Here is a 19,466-nt window from a genome sequence, read left to right as displayed (position 1 = left end):
TTTTATTGTAGTTGTAATCTTCGAGCTCTTCCTCCACAAGGAGCAACATTGGTACATAATAACCTATAAATCCTTTACCTCTCATGTTCGTGATGGCCAGAGGAGATCCAAGGACGAGAGTTTTTCTCTCTGTTTGTGATGTTGCCAAAACCTATGTAGAGGAAGGTATAGAGTTATACTTAATCTACAGACTATTTGTCCATCTTTGTCCAATCAGAAAAAAAGAAGTTGAACGAAAAGGGGACATTTTTGCCATATCTGTGAAAAAAGAATTGAATCTCAATATTTGAAAAAAATATAGGAGAAGCTCTTTCATAATTGGTCTATCAAAACTTCTCATCAAAATAACTACTCACTTATCCACTCAAAATGTTCATTTTGTTAATTATGTAAATGCTTTATCATTTTAATACTTGACAAATTATTTTTAGTTTCTATTAAAAAATAGATAAATAGTATTTGGTAGACTTCCTATTAAACTGTGAGAAGAGTAATATTATTTTTATAATATTTTTTTAAAATAAAAGAGTGAGATAAGGAGGGAAAATATAAAATTGTATTAGATAAGTAAAATAATTTAAGAAATAAGTAAATATTAAATGCATTTACAGTAAAAGAATTTTTATAATAAGACTACTACTTACAAATTATACTTATCATGATTTTTAATTGGTTAATAATATTATTTTTTACATTTTTTGTGCAGATTAAAATCTTAAAAAATATATAAATGTTTAAAACTTATTATAAAAATTTGTTACATAAAATATTGAAATAATTAACATTCCTGGTATAGAAGTAACAATGCCTTATGTGATGACAAATGCAGACCACTTGTCTATGCAGAGGTCCCAACGATAACAGAGCACTAGTGTGTGGCTAGCAGTTGCAGAAGTTAAAAAGAACCACGACAACACCACCGTGAAACTCCAATCACCATTGATTTTTCTATTTTTCCGCCATAATCATTATGAATGATTTTTTTGCAAGTTTGGGAAAATATTGTCTCATCTCATTGATGACGTAAATTGAAAGAGAGAAGACGACGGGGTTCGGGCCCCAACGTTCAAAAATATTGTGGGCTCGCAAACGAAGGGTGGGGCCCACTTGTCTGGGACTGCAAAGGTAAAAACGTTGGCGTTGGATAGGCCAAAATGCAAAAAAAAAAAACATTGTTTTATCCATACGCGGATCATCATGGGTCATGGTTACATTACATATTACCCCCACCCAAATGACCGTTTGAAACACGACGTAGATGCTATCCATGGTGGTGAATCAGTGGACATGGCCAGCAAAGATAACACTATCTATTAAGAAAATTGGTAGTTGAAAGGGACGACTGAATCTTAAGAATGGACCCCATTATATCGAGCATAATAAAATATTCGAAACATTCACCATCTTATTAGGAGATTGTCAATTGTGGTTCTCGCATTTGATAGATAGATATATCTATGTACATTATTCTAGTTTACAATTGGCCCGTGAGTAATCCTTGTTAGAAAAAATTGGCCCGTGAGGGTCCGTAATTAATGAACCGAATAAACAAAATGGAAGCTACAATTGTTGTTGTAATTACCACATGCACTTTAATTTATAGCATCATTAGTACGCATCCCACCTTCTTTGACTTCGAAACGCAATTGAGTAGAGCATGTAAAGATCGAGTAAAGGAATAACAACAGAAAAATGAAAAGTGACTAGCTCACATATATACTAAAAAGGGAATGCTAAATTAAATTAAACAGTAGTAACCACTTAAGAAGAAAATTTTCCTTTTATAAGTGTACGAGAATAATAGTAGTATATACCTCTATCAATACGATGATTGGAGAGAAAAGTAGACGTGATTAACATTAATCATCATCTATAATTATTGGAGTTGAGAGACATGCTAGTACCTAGGTGGTATCTTTCCTAGATATACCAAGCCAAAAGGAAGAGATTTTGTTTGCATTACCGCAATGCCAACCAATCAAATTTCCAAAAGGATATACACGAATAATTTTTAGTCTCCAAAAGCAGTAAAAATGACCGTTGGAAAGACTATCTATTTTTTTCTTGATTAAAAATATAGAAAAAAAACACAACGTTATAACCACTAGACACAAATAGTCTCTTACTATAAAATACTCCACCAAGTGCCTCTCTCTATCTTATCGCTTTTTGGCTAGCACGTTGCACATTCCTCAAATATTTAAGAATTCCCATACAAATAAGCACAGTGTGTCTCCGCTATTTCTTCAACATTTGTTCTCTCCGCGTTCGATGCTATCTAATGACTTCTTCTTCACTCTTGGTGTCACTGCAAGTAGCGCTTGCGATTTTCGCTTGCATATTCCATGCAGCAACAGTGACATGTAAACCCCACCACCGCGACCGTACCTTAAAAATATTCTCTTCTACGAGCAACTCCTCAAAGAGTAGCCACCATTGGATCGGACCCATTGGTCACCGTAAAATCACCGTTGACATTAACGGCGGTGGCCACTACCGGTCCGTCCAAGACGCCGTCAATGCCGTCCCCGACAACAACCGAAGGAATGTCCTTATTCAAATCAACGCCGGATGCTACAAGTAGATAAATATTTTTCATATAAAGTTCATTAATTACAATTATAGCTTCTTTTTGCATTGCTCGGAAAATGCCGTTAGTTAATTGTTTTTAACGCTTTTTTTTTTTTTGCGCAATAGTAATATATACATGTTGGATAGCTAATACATATTTTATTATTGTTTGTTTGGGATTGACATTGGTGTTTGGTGCAGAGAAAAGGTAGTTGTGCCCGTGACGAAGCCGTACATAACTTTTGAGGGCGCGGGTAAAGAAGTGACGGTGATAGAATGGCATGATCGAGCAAGTGACCCTGGTCCTAGCGGACAGCAATTGCGTACTTACAGAACCGCTTCTGTTACTGTTTTTGCCAGCTATTTTTCTGCCAGGAACATCAGCTTCAAGGTACGTATCATAGTATATTATTTATAGGGTTTTACTAATTAGTACCTTTAGAATTTTATTAAGAAATTAAAAAAATATTTATCATAAAAGTTATAAAAAAAAGTAAATAAGTCGCAGATAATGTATTTTTTTTTTCTTTCAATACATACAACTGGCATGGGTGGTAACTTCGAAGCACGAATGGGAGGGACGAAGCAACTATTATGGCCTGTATATATCTCTATCTATTGTTTCATGACACAGCGAATATACATTTTTTTTAATATTTTTAATAATGTGGTTTACTATTACTAGTATCTTGGGCCATTTAGGTTTTTATATTTTACTTTTTATACTTGAATTCTAATGTAATTATAATCAGAAAAAAAATTCAAATTAATTACAGTAACTAGCATGATTCATTAAAAAGAAGTCAAAAACAAATTGCCTTGGTTAACCCAAAGTTCAAGATATATATACAACTGGGGTCCATACATCAGAGTAAAGTGTTTTAACTTTTTTAACTTTGCGTAGTTATAATCAATATATATTATACGTAAAGCCAACATTTTTATGATTTAATTTTATACTATGCGTATTTCTCTTGGTTTTCTTAATTTTGTCTTTCTTCTACCTACGTCTCTATTTCCTACACATTTAATTTAACTTTTTGGAAAGTATAGCTTTAAAATGCGTAAAGCATCTCAAATGAGGGAATGGGTTTATATTAAATTACAATTAATACTACTGACTGGACATGCAGAACACAGCACCTGCACCAATGCCGGGGATGCAGGGATGGCAAGCGGTGGCGTTTCGCATATCCGGCGACAAAGCATACTTCTCCGGATGCGGTTTCTACGGTGCACAAGACACCCTTTGCGACGATGCAGGCAGACATTACTTCAAGGAATGCTACATTGAAGGATCCATCGATTTCATTTTTGGCAATGGCAGGTCCATGTACAAGGTACGTAAACCTAGCTACATAGAAAATTGATAAAGATAAAGTAATGTATGTAGTAATGAAAAGGACACAGAAAGAAACATAAAGTAAGTGATTTTTAATGGTATTATTGAGTATTGACACAGGATAAGAAGTTTTTCTGTTGTAAAATGTGTTTGCATTGAGGAACAAAATTTGAACATTTTAATTTTTCAAATACTTAATCAACATTTTTTTTCTCTCTCTCTTTTCATTTATCGTTATTTATCATACCTAAACTTTTTTTTTTCTCTTTCATCTGTTCAAATAGCCCACTTTGGATGCCCAAAAATATTTATGTATATATTTTTATATTGGTGCCTGGTTTGGATCAGGGTATTAGTGTTGCCAGAAAAAGGAAAACATATTTAACTTTTGTGTGCCTGGTTTGCGTGACTCCATCTCCAATCCTACCACTATTGCAGAATGTAGTATTAAAAAAGTGTTTTGGTTTGGTTTGGTGCAGGATTGCGAGCTGCACTCAATAGCAACGAGGTTCGGTTCCATAGCGGCCCACGATAGGAAACAGCCAGAAGAGAAGACAGGGTTCGCATTCGTACGATGCAAGGTGACAGGAACGGGTCCGCTATATGTGGGACGAGCAATGGGACAGTATTCGAGAATTGTCTACTCCTACACATATTTCGATGATATTGTTGCACATGGCGGTTGGGATGATTGGGACCATGCCCACAATAAGAACAAGTAACTAACCTCTATCCAATTCAACGTTGAGACAGATAAACCATTCATTCCTTTCCTCTCAATTAGTTATATCTTGTTGGTGCACTAGTTATATTTCATGTGAGTAAAGTAATAGGATCACACATTAATATAGACTTAAATTAAAAAAATAAAACAAAGTATAGGTTTTTGCTTCCTGCATTTCTATTATTGTTTCCTACACTTTTTATTGTATTATAAAAAGTCCATTCCAAAATATAAATATTAGTTTGACTAAAGATGGAATATGCATGGGCTTTGGGGCAACTATTAGTTTGAAAAGGGAGTTTCACACCTCCTCACATTTTTTTCTAAACACACTCCTTTCTTTTGCTTACCTAATTAGTTTTCCGAATACTGGAAGAGGTGTATTAAAAAAACGAAGGGGAAACATGTTGGGAGTGGTTTGAAAATTTGTTCATCTCCCTGTAGGATTCTCAATCTCTTTCGACTTGTTTACATATATTGTACATGACATGAGGATTGAGAAAAGTGCACACACAATTGCATCGTAATGCATGCAATCATAGCCTCTAGGAAATACTATAAGTCAAACCAAACAACCAATAAACAATAGTCCCAAAAAAACGCAATCATGAAAGGGCACTGTTGAATGTTCTCGTTTTGGGAACAATAGATGCAACATTGTCAATTAATTGCGGCGTGAAAATCTGTGGAATCTTTAATTCAAGTGATGTTTTAGTTCCAATTTATTAGGAAAAATCTTTTAAAATGGAGAAATTCTTAGTAGAATTTTAAAAACGGTATAAGCAAATTTTACTAATTCAAAAAATAAACCAAATCTTGATAGACTTTCTCGTCGGTTTTAAATATGAGAACAGAAGGAAAATCCCAAAAAAGAACGTGAAGGAATTTGTCATGCTCGCTTTTCTTCTTACATACATTTGTAGCGAATCTAAATTCCCTGAAATTGAACATTGATCATTATATATGATTGCTTTGGTGAAGATATGTTATACAGTGGTGTTTTTGTGATCATTTAGGACTGTGTTCTTCGGAGTGTACAAGTGTTGGGGACCAGGAGCAGAGGCTGTACGTGGGGTCTCATGGGCCCGAGACTTAGATTTCGAAGCTGCCCATCCATTTATCAGGAAGAGTTTCGTCAATGGGAGACACTGGATCGCGCCATCAGATGCTTAATTAGTCATAACGTCTTTGTTAACTCACTCACCCTTCACAAGTGAACAAAACAATTTACATTCAAATTACAAAACCGTTGTTGCATCCTTCATTCATTCATTTGTTTTTGTCAATATAGGAATTTTTTTATCCATCCTTGTAGAATGGCCGGAACACTTTCCAAGATTTTTTTTATTGAATATTCTTCTATCACCTCCAAATGCATAAATCCATCATTTTTTAATTTAATATCATATGGATATGAAGTAATGTTACATCGTTATCATGTATTATCTGAAGTGTCCATGACATTATGATGTACAAACTTTGACATGAACACTTCAACGCGTCTAAAATATAGAATACAGATACACCTCATACACACAAATAAACAGATTCTAATTAAATAAAATATGAAGAAATATATGACAAAATATCTAAATTAATGATATATTCATCATTTTAAACCAAATTTTAATGCTTTTTCAAAATGTATTTAGTTAAGTAAAAGTGACATTTAAGTCAATATAAAATAATTTTTAAATCAAATACATAATAAAAAAATATCAAACAAGTGTAAATATGTCCAACAAGAACTTTCAGACACTAATAAAAAAATGTCAAACAAATATTGTGTCGAAAATGTGTGCAACAAAAACATGACTGACACTTTGATAGTTCATAAGACCCCTATCCTTCATAGCTTCTTCACTTGAAAAAAAAAAAAAAAAAAAAGCCGCCGAGAGCATTTTTTACATATCAGACTGCCATTTTAATTGCATGGACAAAATATTACATATATATTTTTAGGGAATGCGCCTAATGTTGGTGACAAAGCACAAATTAGAATATCAAATTGTTAAGTAAAGCGAAGGATTTGAGTAACACTTCCTATATAAATTCAGTAATTATAGTAGAAAATGTAGAAAATTTCACCAATTGTAGAGATTGGAATAACTGTTGATATTATAAGGTGAATTAGGATAAGATATTTGATGTTATCTATTTGCACTTTTGTTTCTATTGGTTTAAGTGGGGGGAACCCTTTTAGTATCTTGCTTGATAAGGTTTCGGATAAATCGAATATACTTGAACTTATTTTTCATCTATAACTAAAATCATTTAGACTTTATTTAAATACATAATATTAATAGAGTACATATTTCTAAACTTGCTCAACCTTGACCAAGAACTTTTTTTAAATAAATTTGGTCAACAACTTTCTAATCAATACCAGCAATTTTCCTATTAAAAAAAAACTCAATACAAGCAAGTAGGCATTTCATTTTATTAACTTATTATCAAGGAAAAATAATATATGCGAGTATTGATGTTTTTTCGACAATAATATGTGCAAGGAACTGCACTCCTCTGAAGGTTGAATATAAAATTATATTTACATGCCGTAAAATAAAAACAATGACTATATTATTACAACAAAGAGAGAATATAAATGATAATATAATAAAATTTAAATTTATGATTCAAGAATTGAGATAAATTTAGAGTTGTTTTACTAAAATGAAATGGAAATAAAATGGATGTGAATAAAGAATGGATAAAGCGTGGATAGGATCTACAGTTCAACTATTGTATGAGCCCATAATGTTGTTACTTTAGCAAATACTGCACCATTCTAGTATAGAGGACCTACCATCCTCTAAAACCAAGTTGAGAAATATTGCCGGCACATTTTATCACTTTCTTCCCATCAAATATTTCTGATGAATGAAATTTACATAGATCTACCAAGTGAATCTAATTCCCCCTTCAGTGAGAAATCCGTTCCCAAACCAGCAAAACTCAAATAAATCTCAACCAACAGGAGATCCTGTGTTGGAATAAATGTCAGGTAGAATGTTATGTGCACTACGCTAAGTCTCTTGATTGGTAAAATCATGTAGCTAAGATAACATTGCCCTGTCTACACAAAGGCTTTCTTTGAAGAGAGCATCAATAGGATAGATAGATTGTTAAAACCAACACAGAAATACCAAATCCTTTCCCAGTTGAAAGGAGCAATGAACTTAGATAGTTAGATATTGTATGCAAAATTTCAAGTTTGATATAAAGCTAACAAAAACCGTTCACAGAACACAATCAAAACATACAAATTAAAAATAAATAAAAAACAACAAAGATAAATCAAATAGAGTAGCAACATATTCCTCAAGCCTCGGCCTCACTTCTCAGACGAGTTGGGTCCCCTCTTCTTGCCGAATCCCACCACTACAACAACACAAACCAAAACCCCTCATCAAAGACCGCACAATTATCTAATTTTTCAAACATAATACAATTATTCAATCGAAGCCAAAATTAGGGTTTAGAGGAATACCGGCGGTGACGAATCGGCGATTGTACTGCATCCTCTTGTGGGCGCGGCCACGTGGCTTCTTCTTCTTATCCTGCTTGGCCACCTTCGGGGTTTGCCCTCTAACCTTACCAGCACGTGCAAGTGATCCATGAACCTTACCTGCAAATTGCGTTCTATATGTTGTTATTCGTCGTGCGCAAGAAAGGGAAACACTACCATACCTAATTTTCAATCAACTTACCCATGATTACTGCGACGATGAATTTCTCTCTTTTCGCTTCGATCACTTGCTGCGGCTGCACGTACAGAACGAGATCGCGAATGAGTTTTTGCTATTAGTATTGCTAGGGTTTTACGGTAAGGGTTGCGGGCTTAGATATATCCAAAGTAAATGGGCGGGCCTTATTGGTCCAACTCATGACTAGAACCGGTAACTTGAGAGGAAGAAAAAAATAAGGGAGGAAGCTAAAATTATTTCTCACTTAATTTTTACTTCCCTCTCCATGTTAAGACCATTTTTAGAGGTGCAAAAAAAAAATTATATTAATGGAACTAAATTATTTTTAATTTAATAACTTCATTTGATATTTTAAAAATATAATAATAAATTTGTTTAGGAATCAAAGATATGTACACTATTTAGTAGTTAAGGCATTAAGCCCTGTTTGTTAAAAAGAATTCATTTTTATGTTGTAATCTTTTCTTTCTAAATTTCATTTTATGTTTTTATTTTAATTATTGACCTGTGATTTTCATTATTTTTTTTTTACGATTTTAGTCCCAATTTTTTTTTAAAATGTAATTTTAATTGAATTCTCAATTTTAGATACGATTTATTTATTTTATTTTGATCTAATTAAACTCTAAACCTATCATATTCGTGTTGGTTATCATAAAAAGAATAATTTAATTAACTTGAGTCTATGAGAAATGAGGATTAGACCAAAATTATAAATTTTTTAAAATCTGAGAATTAAAATTGCAGAATAAATAACTAAAATCTTCAATAATAAAAAGGGATTAAAATTATAATTTAACCTAATTTTTTATATCATTAAATTTTAATAAATTAACGAATAAGATAGTGTAAGGCTGCAATGCCATCTCTGATTATTGACGTGAGTGTGAAGTGTAGAACTGGTTCTTAGGGATGAGTGTGAAGTGTAGAACTGGTTCTTAGGGAGGAATTGGATACTTGTATAAGAATTGAGTCTTAACATTAAAAAATATTTTACTTGTATTTTTTTATGAGTATTTATCATTAGAGAGAGCTAACGTGCCTGTCAAGCGTACAACTAGTTATTATAAGAAAATTGGGTTTTTATAAAATTAAAAAATTGTTTTATTTTTCATAACTAATAAAAAAATATTAAGTGGGTTTCACTGTGACACCATCTTAATTTCTCAAAGATTCTTACATTATATTGAAAATTTGAGTTTTTAAATCTTATATGGCAAAGTGATAAAAAATAATGATGTGAGGCCCGACAGTATTTAAGGACTAAAAACCAATTTTTTAAAATGATAAAGAACTAAAATGATTTTTTTTTAATTTGCAGAAGCAAAAATGAATTTATCCCAAATTTTAGAAACTAAAAAAAATTAATCCCGTACAAATTATTTAACATATAATCCCTTGTAATAAACAGCCGGAGTAAATTAAATTAATTAAAAAAAATTTAGACAATATTTGTCAAATGTTTTTTATACTGTTTTTCGATCAGAACTAAAATCCTACCTTAATAATATGCAGAATAAAAAATTGCATTAAACGTATTATAGATTAGCAAAAAAAATTACTGATCGAAAAAGAATACTAAAAACACGTAAGAAACTGCATCTAAATTTTATCCATTATGTACCATTGTAGACTTAATGCTATTCAAAATACATTTGCAAAATAATCGCTGGCGAGCAAATTCACCTCGCCTCATCCCTTTTGCCCCATCATCTCATCATATACAATCCAATTGAGGCCGAAGAGCATGATTCAGAAAATTTAATATCATTAATAACTATTAACTGAAACAAAAACAGAAGGAACAAAATTATATTTCACAATTGCATACACTATGCTTTTGTCCTTGATCCGTTGAGGTCATCTATCCTCGTGGGGCGTATTCGTGTTTAATAAAATGAACAAATGAGTTGTACTACTCAGCTAAGCAGGTGGTCTTGTCCTTTGTTGTACCACACCAGTTCCATAATCCGGAGATGGTGTCCACTGTCAACTCCCTTGGCATTAAAGGAGAAAAAAAATACATCAATAGGTTGGGTGGGAGTTGGGGACTTTAAAAAATACTGAAAAGAGGATGGGAAGGGAAGGGAGGAGGGGGATAGATGTCTGTTGTTATTCTCTGATCTGTTTGTGAGAACTCCATCTGATGTGTACCACTGTTCCGTACATCCAAAGAAATGCTGCAGAAGCAGGGACGTCCCAACTATTCTGAAGATCAAAAACAAAATTTGATATTTACAGCTTGAGCATCTGCTCAAAGTTCAACCTCTTGAAGATCTTCTCCATAACTGCTACTTTTCACATGTGTACGCATTAAAGATTCATCAGGCAAAAATCTAGACGGGGGCATGCCCAAAGATTCCCCTAAAGGTTTAATATTGCCCATTTTTCGAGGGGTAAATGAATCATTAAAACTCCCACTCCATGAAGCTGTTCGGCGTGAATGAGGTAAATGAGAGTTATTTCCATCTGTTGCTCCCTGGTTTGAGATGTTACCCAAACTTGGAAACCTTTGTATGGTCGTTGATGATTTAGGGGATTGGTATGAACACTCATTTGTTGCACTATCTTCTTGCTTGCTTTCTGCTATAGCCTCCATTGTCTGCTCATTTGATGGTGCGGGAGTAGGAACGAAAAACTTCGCATTGGCAGCAACAGCTGGTTTCACAGATGGAACAGAAGGGAACTGAAACAAGTTTGCAGAGGTTCCACCACCTTGGTTAAAGGTGTCAACATACCTGTATAGTCCATTAAACATTTTCATCAATATTATGCCTTTCAAATTTTGTTTATGACTGAGAGACTAATGAATAAGAAAATTTTCCTTGTTTCTGGAAACTGAGCTAGCTGCATAGAATATCCAGAACCCACAGGTTCTTCCTCATTTCTTTTCTTTTCAATGTAGTATTTTTAAGATAAATTTAGTTAGGCCTACAAAACAATCAACCATATGGCAGCTCATCCAAACAAAAGAAAAGATATATTACATTTTAAGATTCAACTACTATGCTAGCTTGGCCTTTTTCTAGGTGCTACAATTTTTACAGTTCTTTAAAGGTCTTCAATTTCAAACTTTATAATCTAATAGGGAAACCAATGGGAGGTCCACTTTACAATGGTTAACAGCTAACAAGTATGCCTAAAAAAAAAGTTGACTCCTACGTGCAATTATAACAAATAATCTTTAGACAAAAGAAAAGGAATAAGCTGTTACCTTGATCGAACACCCAAACGACCCCGGGCTGAGAATTGATTTGCGCTGGGTGGTATCGGTGGCATCCCTGGACTAAGTTCAGGGCTAGAAGTTCTTATGTTAGAGCCCTCAATAGGAGGTGAACTTTCAGTCTTCAATGCAGATCTCAAGTTGTATTCAGCTGAACCATTCTGGAAAGCAGCAGTTGTTGGAGGCGGTGGCAGAGCAGCAGCTTCTTCAGCTGGAAGTTCAGCACCTTCTTCCACCCATCTCTTCAGCTTCTCATCATAATAGAACTTGTTTTTCTCACCCAATTTAGCCTACATATAGAGTAGAATAAATAACCATTTGACCATGCACAGTCAGAAGCACTGTTGTGAATAAAAAGAAAATAAAACAATTAATTATACCTGTCTACCAGAGCGAGGCTTCAAGACTAGCCCTACCGTCTTTTGCAAAAGTTGTGAGCCAAAACCAAAGCGGGAAAAGCGAGATGTACCTCCTGATGCCTGTGCTTTTCCTTGTGCATCAGGTGACATCGTTTCCTGTGATACATAACACAACTTTTCCATCAAAACTTTCAAGTAACCAAAGACATGCAGAGCAACGTGAAAATCTTCACAGTACACCTTTCATAGTACTCACACACCTGTCTTGGGGTTCTACCAAAATCTGGCTCAGAAACACTTCTATTAGGCTTTGCCATTCTATTATTGTCAGCTGTCCACTCACTAATAGGTTCCATTGAAGCAGATGGAGCCAAAGACATTGTTGATTGGCTAGAGGATACTCTGGGTGCCATATTTTTGAATTGTTGTTCACTTCCATGAACAGTTCCTTGTGATGACGAAGGAGCAGGCGGTGGTAAACTACCAACAACTCGATGTGCAGTGCTATCAAAAAAGTTGAGCAATTTGCCAACTAATTTTGCAGGAGCTAAATTTGCAGCATATCCACCCTGAACATTAATCAACAAAATGATTATAAATATCAACTATCAAGACTATCAAAATAATGAAGATTTACTAAGGGACAAGGAAGTACCTGTTGGTGAATTCTAATCCTCTCCTCAAGAGATAGTGCTAACTGCTTCCATGACTCTACTTCTGGAGCACGGCCAGTTTTCAAGGATTTCAGTAGTGCTTGGCAGTACCTGAAATCAAATAACAATATAAGAGATCATATAAAAAGTAATATCGCAATTGAAATACGGTTACATGAACTTACTTCAGTGAGTCTGAAACCTTCCCCACTTCAGCTAGCATAAATGCATATATAAGCTTATATGGCTGAAATGGATGCAAAGTAAACTGAGAGTTTCCAACCACCTTTGAATATTCATATAACTCGGTCCTCTGTCGAAATACCAATCAGGTAAGATATGTTTGAGTTATTTAATAAACACATCATGCAACATGCTGAATCATATTGAACATGTTTTTAGAAAGCAACAGATCCTGAGGTGGCACAAGTATAACACACAGAAGAGTTATTTAAAAAGCTTACAAAACAAAAAAAAAAAAACTTCGTACCCCATTGCCCAGAGGCTCTTCGCTATGCGAAGGTATGGGGGAGGGATATTGTACGCAGCCTTACCCTTGCATATGCAAAGAGGCTGTTTCCGGATTCGAACCCATGACCAACAAGTCACCAAGGCACAACTTTACCGCTGCACCAGGGCTCGCCCTCAAAAACTTCGTATCCCATTGCCCAGAGACTCTTCGCTATGCGAAGGTATGGGGGAGGGATATTGTACGCAGCCTTACCCTTGCATATGCAAAGAGACTGTTTCCGGATTCGAACCCATGACCAACAAGTCACCAAGGCACAACTTTACCGCTGCACCAGGGCTCGCCCTCACAGACCTAGAAATAAAGAGAGAACTAGAAAAAGGCAAATGCCATCTTTTAAGCATATAGACAAAATAACAAATATAGTACGGAATATGAAACAGCCTAATCTGAGTCCGAGAGAGCTTTTGGCAGATGAACACAGCACAGCATCCACACTATTTTGTGAGAAAAAGGACTCAAGACATGTACATTCAACAGAAAATCCAAATTTTGTGCCAGAAGAAATTTAAGAACTAGAGACTTCAAATTACCTGGATAGCCTCTGGACTAGCATAAGTTCGAGGACATTTCCAGTGATCTGCTCCAATTAGACAGAGTCTTGCGCTATCTGAGTATGACTCAAAGTTTGCTTCAGCAACTAAATAGCAGATGTGTGCGGCAGTAATCTAAAATAAGTGTCTTAAATGAGAAGCAGAATGGAAAAGTACCAAAGTCATTAAAGAAAATAAATAAAAGACAGAATTGTACCTCACTTCTTTCCTTCCACAAGCAATCACCTAGGTGAATAATTACAAGTTCATCATCTTTGGTTCTGTTTGCAGTTATTACAGCCAGATTCTCCTCCCAATCATCAAGCATGCCGTTGGATCCAACCTGGATGGAAAAGCAACAACAAAAGATTGAGCTTCCAAATCAATTAGAAACTGATAACCTTTGAAACTATTGAGGCAATGGAACAATACGTCTTGATTTGATATATTTTGCATGGCTTCTTAGTTTATCCAATTAGGATTACCTGAGGAGACTGCTGAGCCATATTAGAAGCACCAGGATGCCCACTAATTGAGGTATCAGTAGAGAAAACTTCAGCAGGTTGCCCAGCAATTAGAAGGCATAAAGTGCGCAAAGGTGACCCTGCAACCAGCTGGCGAAGTGCCATTTGCTTCACTGTATCAACATAGAACTGCAAGCCAAATATGCAACAAATTCAACCCCCAACAAAGGCCGTATGAAAAAACCAATGTAAGACCTCAAAGGGACTGTCTAGCCCAGGCATGAAATATCAGCAGACAATTAAACAGCCTGAAAAACTGACATCTGACCTGTTCGCCAAGTTGTGAAGCCAGAACAAGTGCAGGTCCCCACAATTGTCCTTCTTGTGCACATTGTAAAGCCTCCTTCTTTTTCCCAGAGACAAGAAGATTTTGAACCTCAGAAGCCATTGCCTATATCAAAATCAAAATCAGCAAAGGGTACAAAACTATCTTGGGATTGGAAGCAGGTCAAGAGTTAAGTACACACCCTCATTTGTCCTTCAGAAGGCAAATTTTGCAAGCAGTGGCTTGGCATCCCATATTGAGGGAACTCTGTGCCACTCGTCTTGGCTGATGCAAAAAGTTTTGCAACTGCTGACTCAGGAGTAGCATTTTCCTGTATCAAATGCAAACCACAAAGTAAGTAAATAACAGAATATGATTGAATCCATAACGAATAGTATTTGTGCAGTAATACGATTCAGAATCACAGACTATTTAGAGTCATGATAAGTGAAGTCAATAGTTGTTTTTAGCCAAAAGAAAAGAGAATACAACACAAAAGTCGTTTGCAAAGCAATTATTAGTTATAATGTCATAAACCACTCCAAATAGAAGTGATACAGAAGTAGATAAATAAAGGACAAATATCATCTACTTCAACATGGTACAAACATTGCAGCATAACAAACATATAACATATCAAAATATATCATTGATAAAAGTTAACCTAAAATTCAACACTTAAATAATGTTGCAAAATCTTGTGCACAATACAGCTCTAAAGAGGATGTTGATCAACATTGAAAAGTATAGCAAATTCAGTTGACACTGTTTACATAAGGGGGGAAGATTTTGAACAACTATAGATGTAACTTACTTTTAGTATGGTGCCTGTACCAAAAGCAGAACGTAGCTTTCCATAATGTTGGCAACCTATTTTAAGCAAGGAAAGAAGGAGTCTCAACCTTTCACCTTTCTTATAATCCATGTCAGGTGATTCGCAGTGTGTAATCCTCTCATCTAACCATTTGTACAGTTCCTTATTTCCAACACTACCGCCAACCAACGGACCTGGGAATGATTGCTGGCTCAGAGCACGGAAATAATTACTGGTATTATTTCCGATGCTCAAAGAATCCATATTTCCCGTGACAACTTCAATCAAGTTCAACACAGAAATGGAACCTTGTACAGAATCCTTCAGATATAAATGAATATACAATGTTAATCATTTTGATAAATCACTCCTAGGAAAGTAGACAGTAAAAAGGAAACAATACTGAGCAACCTCAACGCCTTTCGGAAACCAGATAAAGCATAAGATCAAAACTAAAATGAGGAATCAAGAATTAACCTGGCGTCCATATGATGAGCTCAAAAGATTAGGATCTTTCATTATGATGAGTTTCCCCCCAAATCCAAAAGTTACCAGGGCATGAGAAGGACGCCCAGCTGATGATCTCCCAACCTGAGGGGCATGTGAGTACTGATGCTCACCATGAATTGATTGTGGAGAATAACTAAAGGGTTTTTTATTTTCAGTAAAATCATTTGAAAATACTTTTTGCTCCCCGAACTTTGTGGTTGAATAATTAAACTGTTGAACAGTGTCCCCAGTAGGGCCAAAGCTTTGTGGTTCAAAAGTTCCATTAGCCAAACCAAGATCATGGTTTACTCTATTGTACAATGCAACAGATCCAAAAGAACTAGAAGTATTTTGTTGATCTTTGTTTGCAGAAATACTTGAACCATAAGAATGATTAATTTGTTGGTTGCCACCCGAAGTTATATTATCCCCTCTAGTAGTGACAGACCCAGTTGTGTACATGTCAAAACCCTGCTGATGGTTAGTGCCATACAAACCACTCCAGCTGCCATCTACAGGCTGACTATCAATTCCCTGTATTCCATAATTATCAGTTTGGCTGTATTCGCTATACAAACTATTATCATTGGGCGAGAAAGTATTGGCAGAAGCATGCCCATTTTCAAGTCCAAGACTAGAAGACTGGATGGTTGAATTGTAAGTTTCCAATGAACGCCATTCTTGGGCAATTGTGTCATAATACCAACCAGGATACTGAGGATCAAAAATCATATGCTCTGGATACCCATTATTCCCTTCTGAAACCTGACTCCAGCTAGATACATTTTTAGTTGTGCCGGATTCAGCTAAAGTTCCTGCAACAGATTGAGCAGTTTGCTGCATGTAAGAGATCTCTGTTTTCCCATCAGAAGCAGCACTCAAATCCGCAGCTGTATTGGCTTCAGAGCTTTGCTGAGTAGTGGAAGTTACAATATAGCCATCTATTTGATACCATTGCCCAGTGTTGTGGTCATACTTCCAGCCAGGATAAAGATCCTCCCAATACTGACTACTACTCAGATCTTGTCCATTTGGGTGTTCTTCTGAAGATGCAACATAAGTTTCACCCTCTTGATATTGTACATGATTAGCTGAAGCATTTAACCCATCACCTAGCCTGTTTGTGTGGCTTTCTAAAGATCCATCATAACCTTGACCCTCATGATATTGCACATAATTACTTAAGGCATTTGAGCCATCGTTTTGAACTTCATTACCAGGCTTCACCTCACTACTTAAATTATCATACACATTCCCCAGAAAATCCCCAGACTGATCTCCCAACTCACTGAAAAAGTCAGAATATGATCCAAACCCGCCGCCTCCATTCAAATCAGCATGAAAAGAATTCCAACCCACCTCCTTAACCTCAGAACTACTGACTTTATCGCTCGTGCCTACAGCTGAAGCGGACGTGACTTCTGATCCCACCCCAATCCCATCCTCACCAGGACCCACCTTATTATCAAACCCAACTGAACTAGAGGAGGGCAACAAATTCCCCTCCTGTTCAAGTCCTGCATCGGATTCCACAGTACCATATTCCCCTTTGACTTCAATACCACTCTCAGCAGCATCAACATCATTGATTCCCAGATTTGCAAATGCTTTAGCCTCATCGGAATCATCCCCTTCATCATGGCCAGACTTTACAGGCTCCATATCATCCTCAACAAGTTTATCAAAGAAATCCTCATCTGTCTGATCCTCCATGTGAAATGGAGGATTCGAAGCCATCGACCAAAAACCCTAAACCTTCACCGATTCCACTCGATTTCACCAAAACACGTTCAATTAACCTCAGGTTTCACCTCTCGCAATTCCCAACCTCAGTCTTAGAGCTAAACCTCGAGATCCAAAACGAAAATTCGCGAAGCTACTGCTCCCTTGAAAGCTAAACATCGAGTACAAGGCGCAATAACCAAAACAGAGAACAAGATCTGGGAATTCTGAAACGCACGCAATCCAATAACCAGAAATCAAGGAAAACGTACCCGGAAATTGCAAAACCCACGACTCAATTCAACAATACAACTCTGCGATCCATGTTCTCAATCTTGCAGACAACCAGATAGAGAACATTAGGAGAGAGGAAAAGCCCTCAGATTTCGCAATTTGCACTCACCACCACCAAGAACACAATACAACTACGTTTTTCCATTTTAGATATTTATTTTTTATTTATGATAAACACTTTATCTATAGTTTTTTAAGATGAAAATTATGGATTAAAAAAGATAGGAGGTTAATAAAAAATTTAAAAATTTCGATCATTAAAAAGTACTACTACTTCTTAAAAGAGTTTAATAATTACCATGTATTCTCAATGCAAAAAATATATATTGTTAACCTATTAATAGTGTTTTAAAAATGAGTCTGACTTTGTAAAACAAATAAAAATAGACTGATTATCAACTCTGCTGAGACATAATATATATATATATATATATATATATATATATATATATATGTGACATAAATTTATTAATTAATCATGGTAAATTAATGTACTAAAATAAATCAAATTCTAAGTCCAATTATTGGATATCTCATTTTTCTTATATTTTTATGAAAGGTTTGAGTTAAAAGTAAATAAATATTATTTCAATCGGTACAATCAAATTAGTTAACTCGTTCAACTTTTATTAATTAATGATGGTAAATTAATCTACTAAAATAAATCAAATTCTAAGTCCAACTCTTGGATATCTCATTTTTCTTATATTTTCATAAAAGATTGGATTTAAAAGTAAATAAACATTAGTTTGATCCGTTCAATCAAATTACTTCACTTGTTCAACTATAGAATTGATGAGATCAAATTGATTCAAATCGTATTAAAGGAATGTTAGTTAAATGAGTAACTTGAACTGGTTAGAGGTATTTATGGGTCAAGTTGGACCGAGTTTGGCTAAATCCTAAACGGGTTGAGTCGAGTTACTTGGGTCTAAATATTTAAAAAGTGTTTTTTTTAAACAAAAATAGAACAATAAATTATTTTTGCTTGCAGTTTAAGTATATAATAACTAAATGCACTTAAAAGAGATTAAATTGTAAAAAATATTTAACTAATAAAATTAATAATTTTAATAATAATACAATATTTTTGTAGATAAAAATAAAGTATGATATTAGCATGTAAAAATATTAACAAAATCAAGATAGAGATAAAAACAACTTAAAAAATTGTGGTTGATTTAAATTAATAATTTAATAAATTATGTGAACTAAAAATTAATAATATATTTTGTATTCAATAATTAATTTATATATAATAAACTAGATTATATGGTATGGATTGGGTTGGGTTAAAAAAAATAAAACTAATTATCCAATCAATTTATGATCAGATTTGATTATATCCAACTCAAATATTTTAAAAATTAAACTTACTATAATTGGATTGGATTCAATTACGGATTGATTTAAACTCATAAATATTCTTAGAATCGATTACACTACTAATTTTTGGTCCAATCAATCATTCTGATTGATTTGAATTGATTTTTAAAATTATGATGGTTGGTATGAGTATAACTATGAAGTTAGTTATAAGGATAAAATTAGGTGTGTTGCCTTATGTCCTGTTGGTATTGTTTTGCACTAAAAATATTGAAGTTAGTTTGTTTTGGGTAATGTAAGTTCTATCGCATTTTCACGTGATTTTTAGTGCATTTTGGAGTGTTTTTGCCCCTTTATTCCAACTAAAAAAACATGGAAGTTGGCAGGTTAG

The 19,466-nt window shown here is 34.7% G+C and overlaps 3 protein-coding genes across 3 annotated transcripts; 1 reads left to right on the top strand and 2 right to left on the bottom strand.

The window, feature by feature from the left end:
* Positions 1-2,152: 2,152 nt before the first annotated feature.
* LOC100816190 (probable pectinesterase 68) lies at positions 2,153-6,038 on the top strand. Its single transcript, XM_003517373.5, has 5 exons — positions 2,153-2,580; positions 2,773-2,962; positions 3,705-3,911; positions 4,393-4,631; positions 5,654-6,038. Exons 1-5 carry the CDS (start codon positions 2,282-2,284, stop codon positions 5,808-5,810), a joined length of 1,092 nt encoding a protein of 363 aa, XP_003517421.1. The 5' UTR covers positions 2,153-2,281; the 3' UTR covers positions 5,811-6,038.
* A 1,742-nt stretch (positions 6,039-7,780) lies between these two features.
* LOC100306279 (40S ribosomal protein S30) lies at positions 7,781-8,524 on the bottom strand. The gene is made up of 3 exons (XM_003517372.4): positions 8,348-8,524; positions 8,128-8,265; positions 7,781-8,018 (listed from the first exon to the last, which is right to left on the bottom strand). The coding sequence occupies exons 1-3, from the start codon at positions 8,349-8,351 to the stop codon at positions 7,972-7,974; spliced, it is 189 nt and encodes a 62-aa protein (XP_003517420.1). The 5' UTR covers positions 8,352-8,524; the 3' UTR covers positions 7,781-7,971.
* A 1,617-nt stretch (positions 8,525-10,141) lies between these two features.
* Positions 10,142-17,893, bottom strand: LOC100795588 (protein transport protein SEC16B homolog). Its single transcript, XM_003516618.5, has 13 exons — positions 15,722-17,893; positions 15,245-15,565; positions 14,633-14,761; positions 14,434-14,556; positions 14,127-14,294; positions 13,859-13,984; positions 13,642-13,776; positions 12,765-12,892; positions 12,582-12,690; positions 12,187-12,495; positions 11,948-12,082; positions 11,559-11,857; positions 10,142-11,082 (listed from the first exon to the last, which is right to left on the bottom strand). Exons 1-13 carry the CDS (start codon positions 17,468-17,470, stop codon positions 10,599-10,601), a joined length of 4,215 nt encoding a protein of 1,404 aa, XP_003516666.1. The 5' UTR covers positions 17,471-17,893; the 3' UTR covers positions 10,142-10,598.
* Between the last annotated feature and the right edge of the window lie 1,573 nt (positions 17,894-19,466).

The sequence above is a fragment of the Glycine max genome, chromosome 1 (assembly GCF_000004515.6).
Source record: "Glycine max cultivar Williams 82 chromosome 1, Glycine_max_v4.0, whole genome shotgun sequence".
In the NCBI taxonomy this organism is placed as follows: domain Eukaryota; kingdom Viridiplantae; phylum Streptophyta; class Magnoliopsida; order Fabales; family Fabaceae; genus Glycine; species Glycine max.
This window is presented reverse-complemented; position numbering and strand designations above follow the sequence as displayed.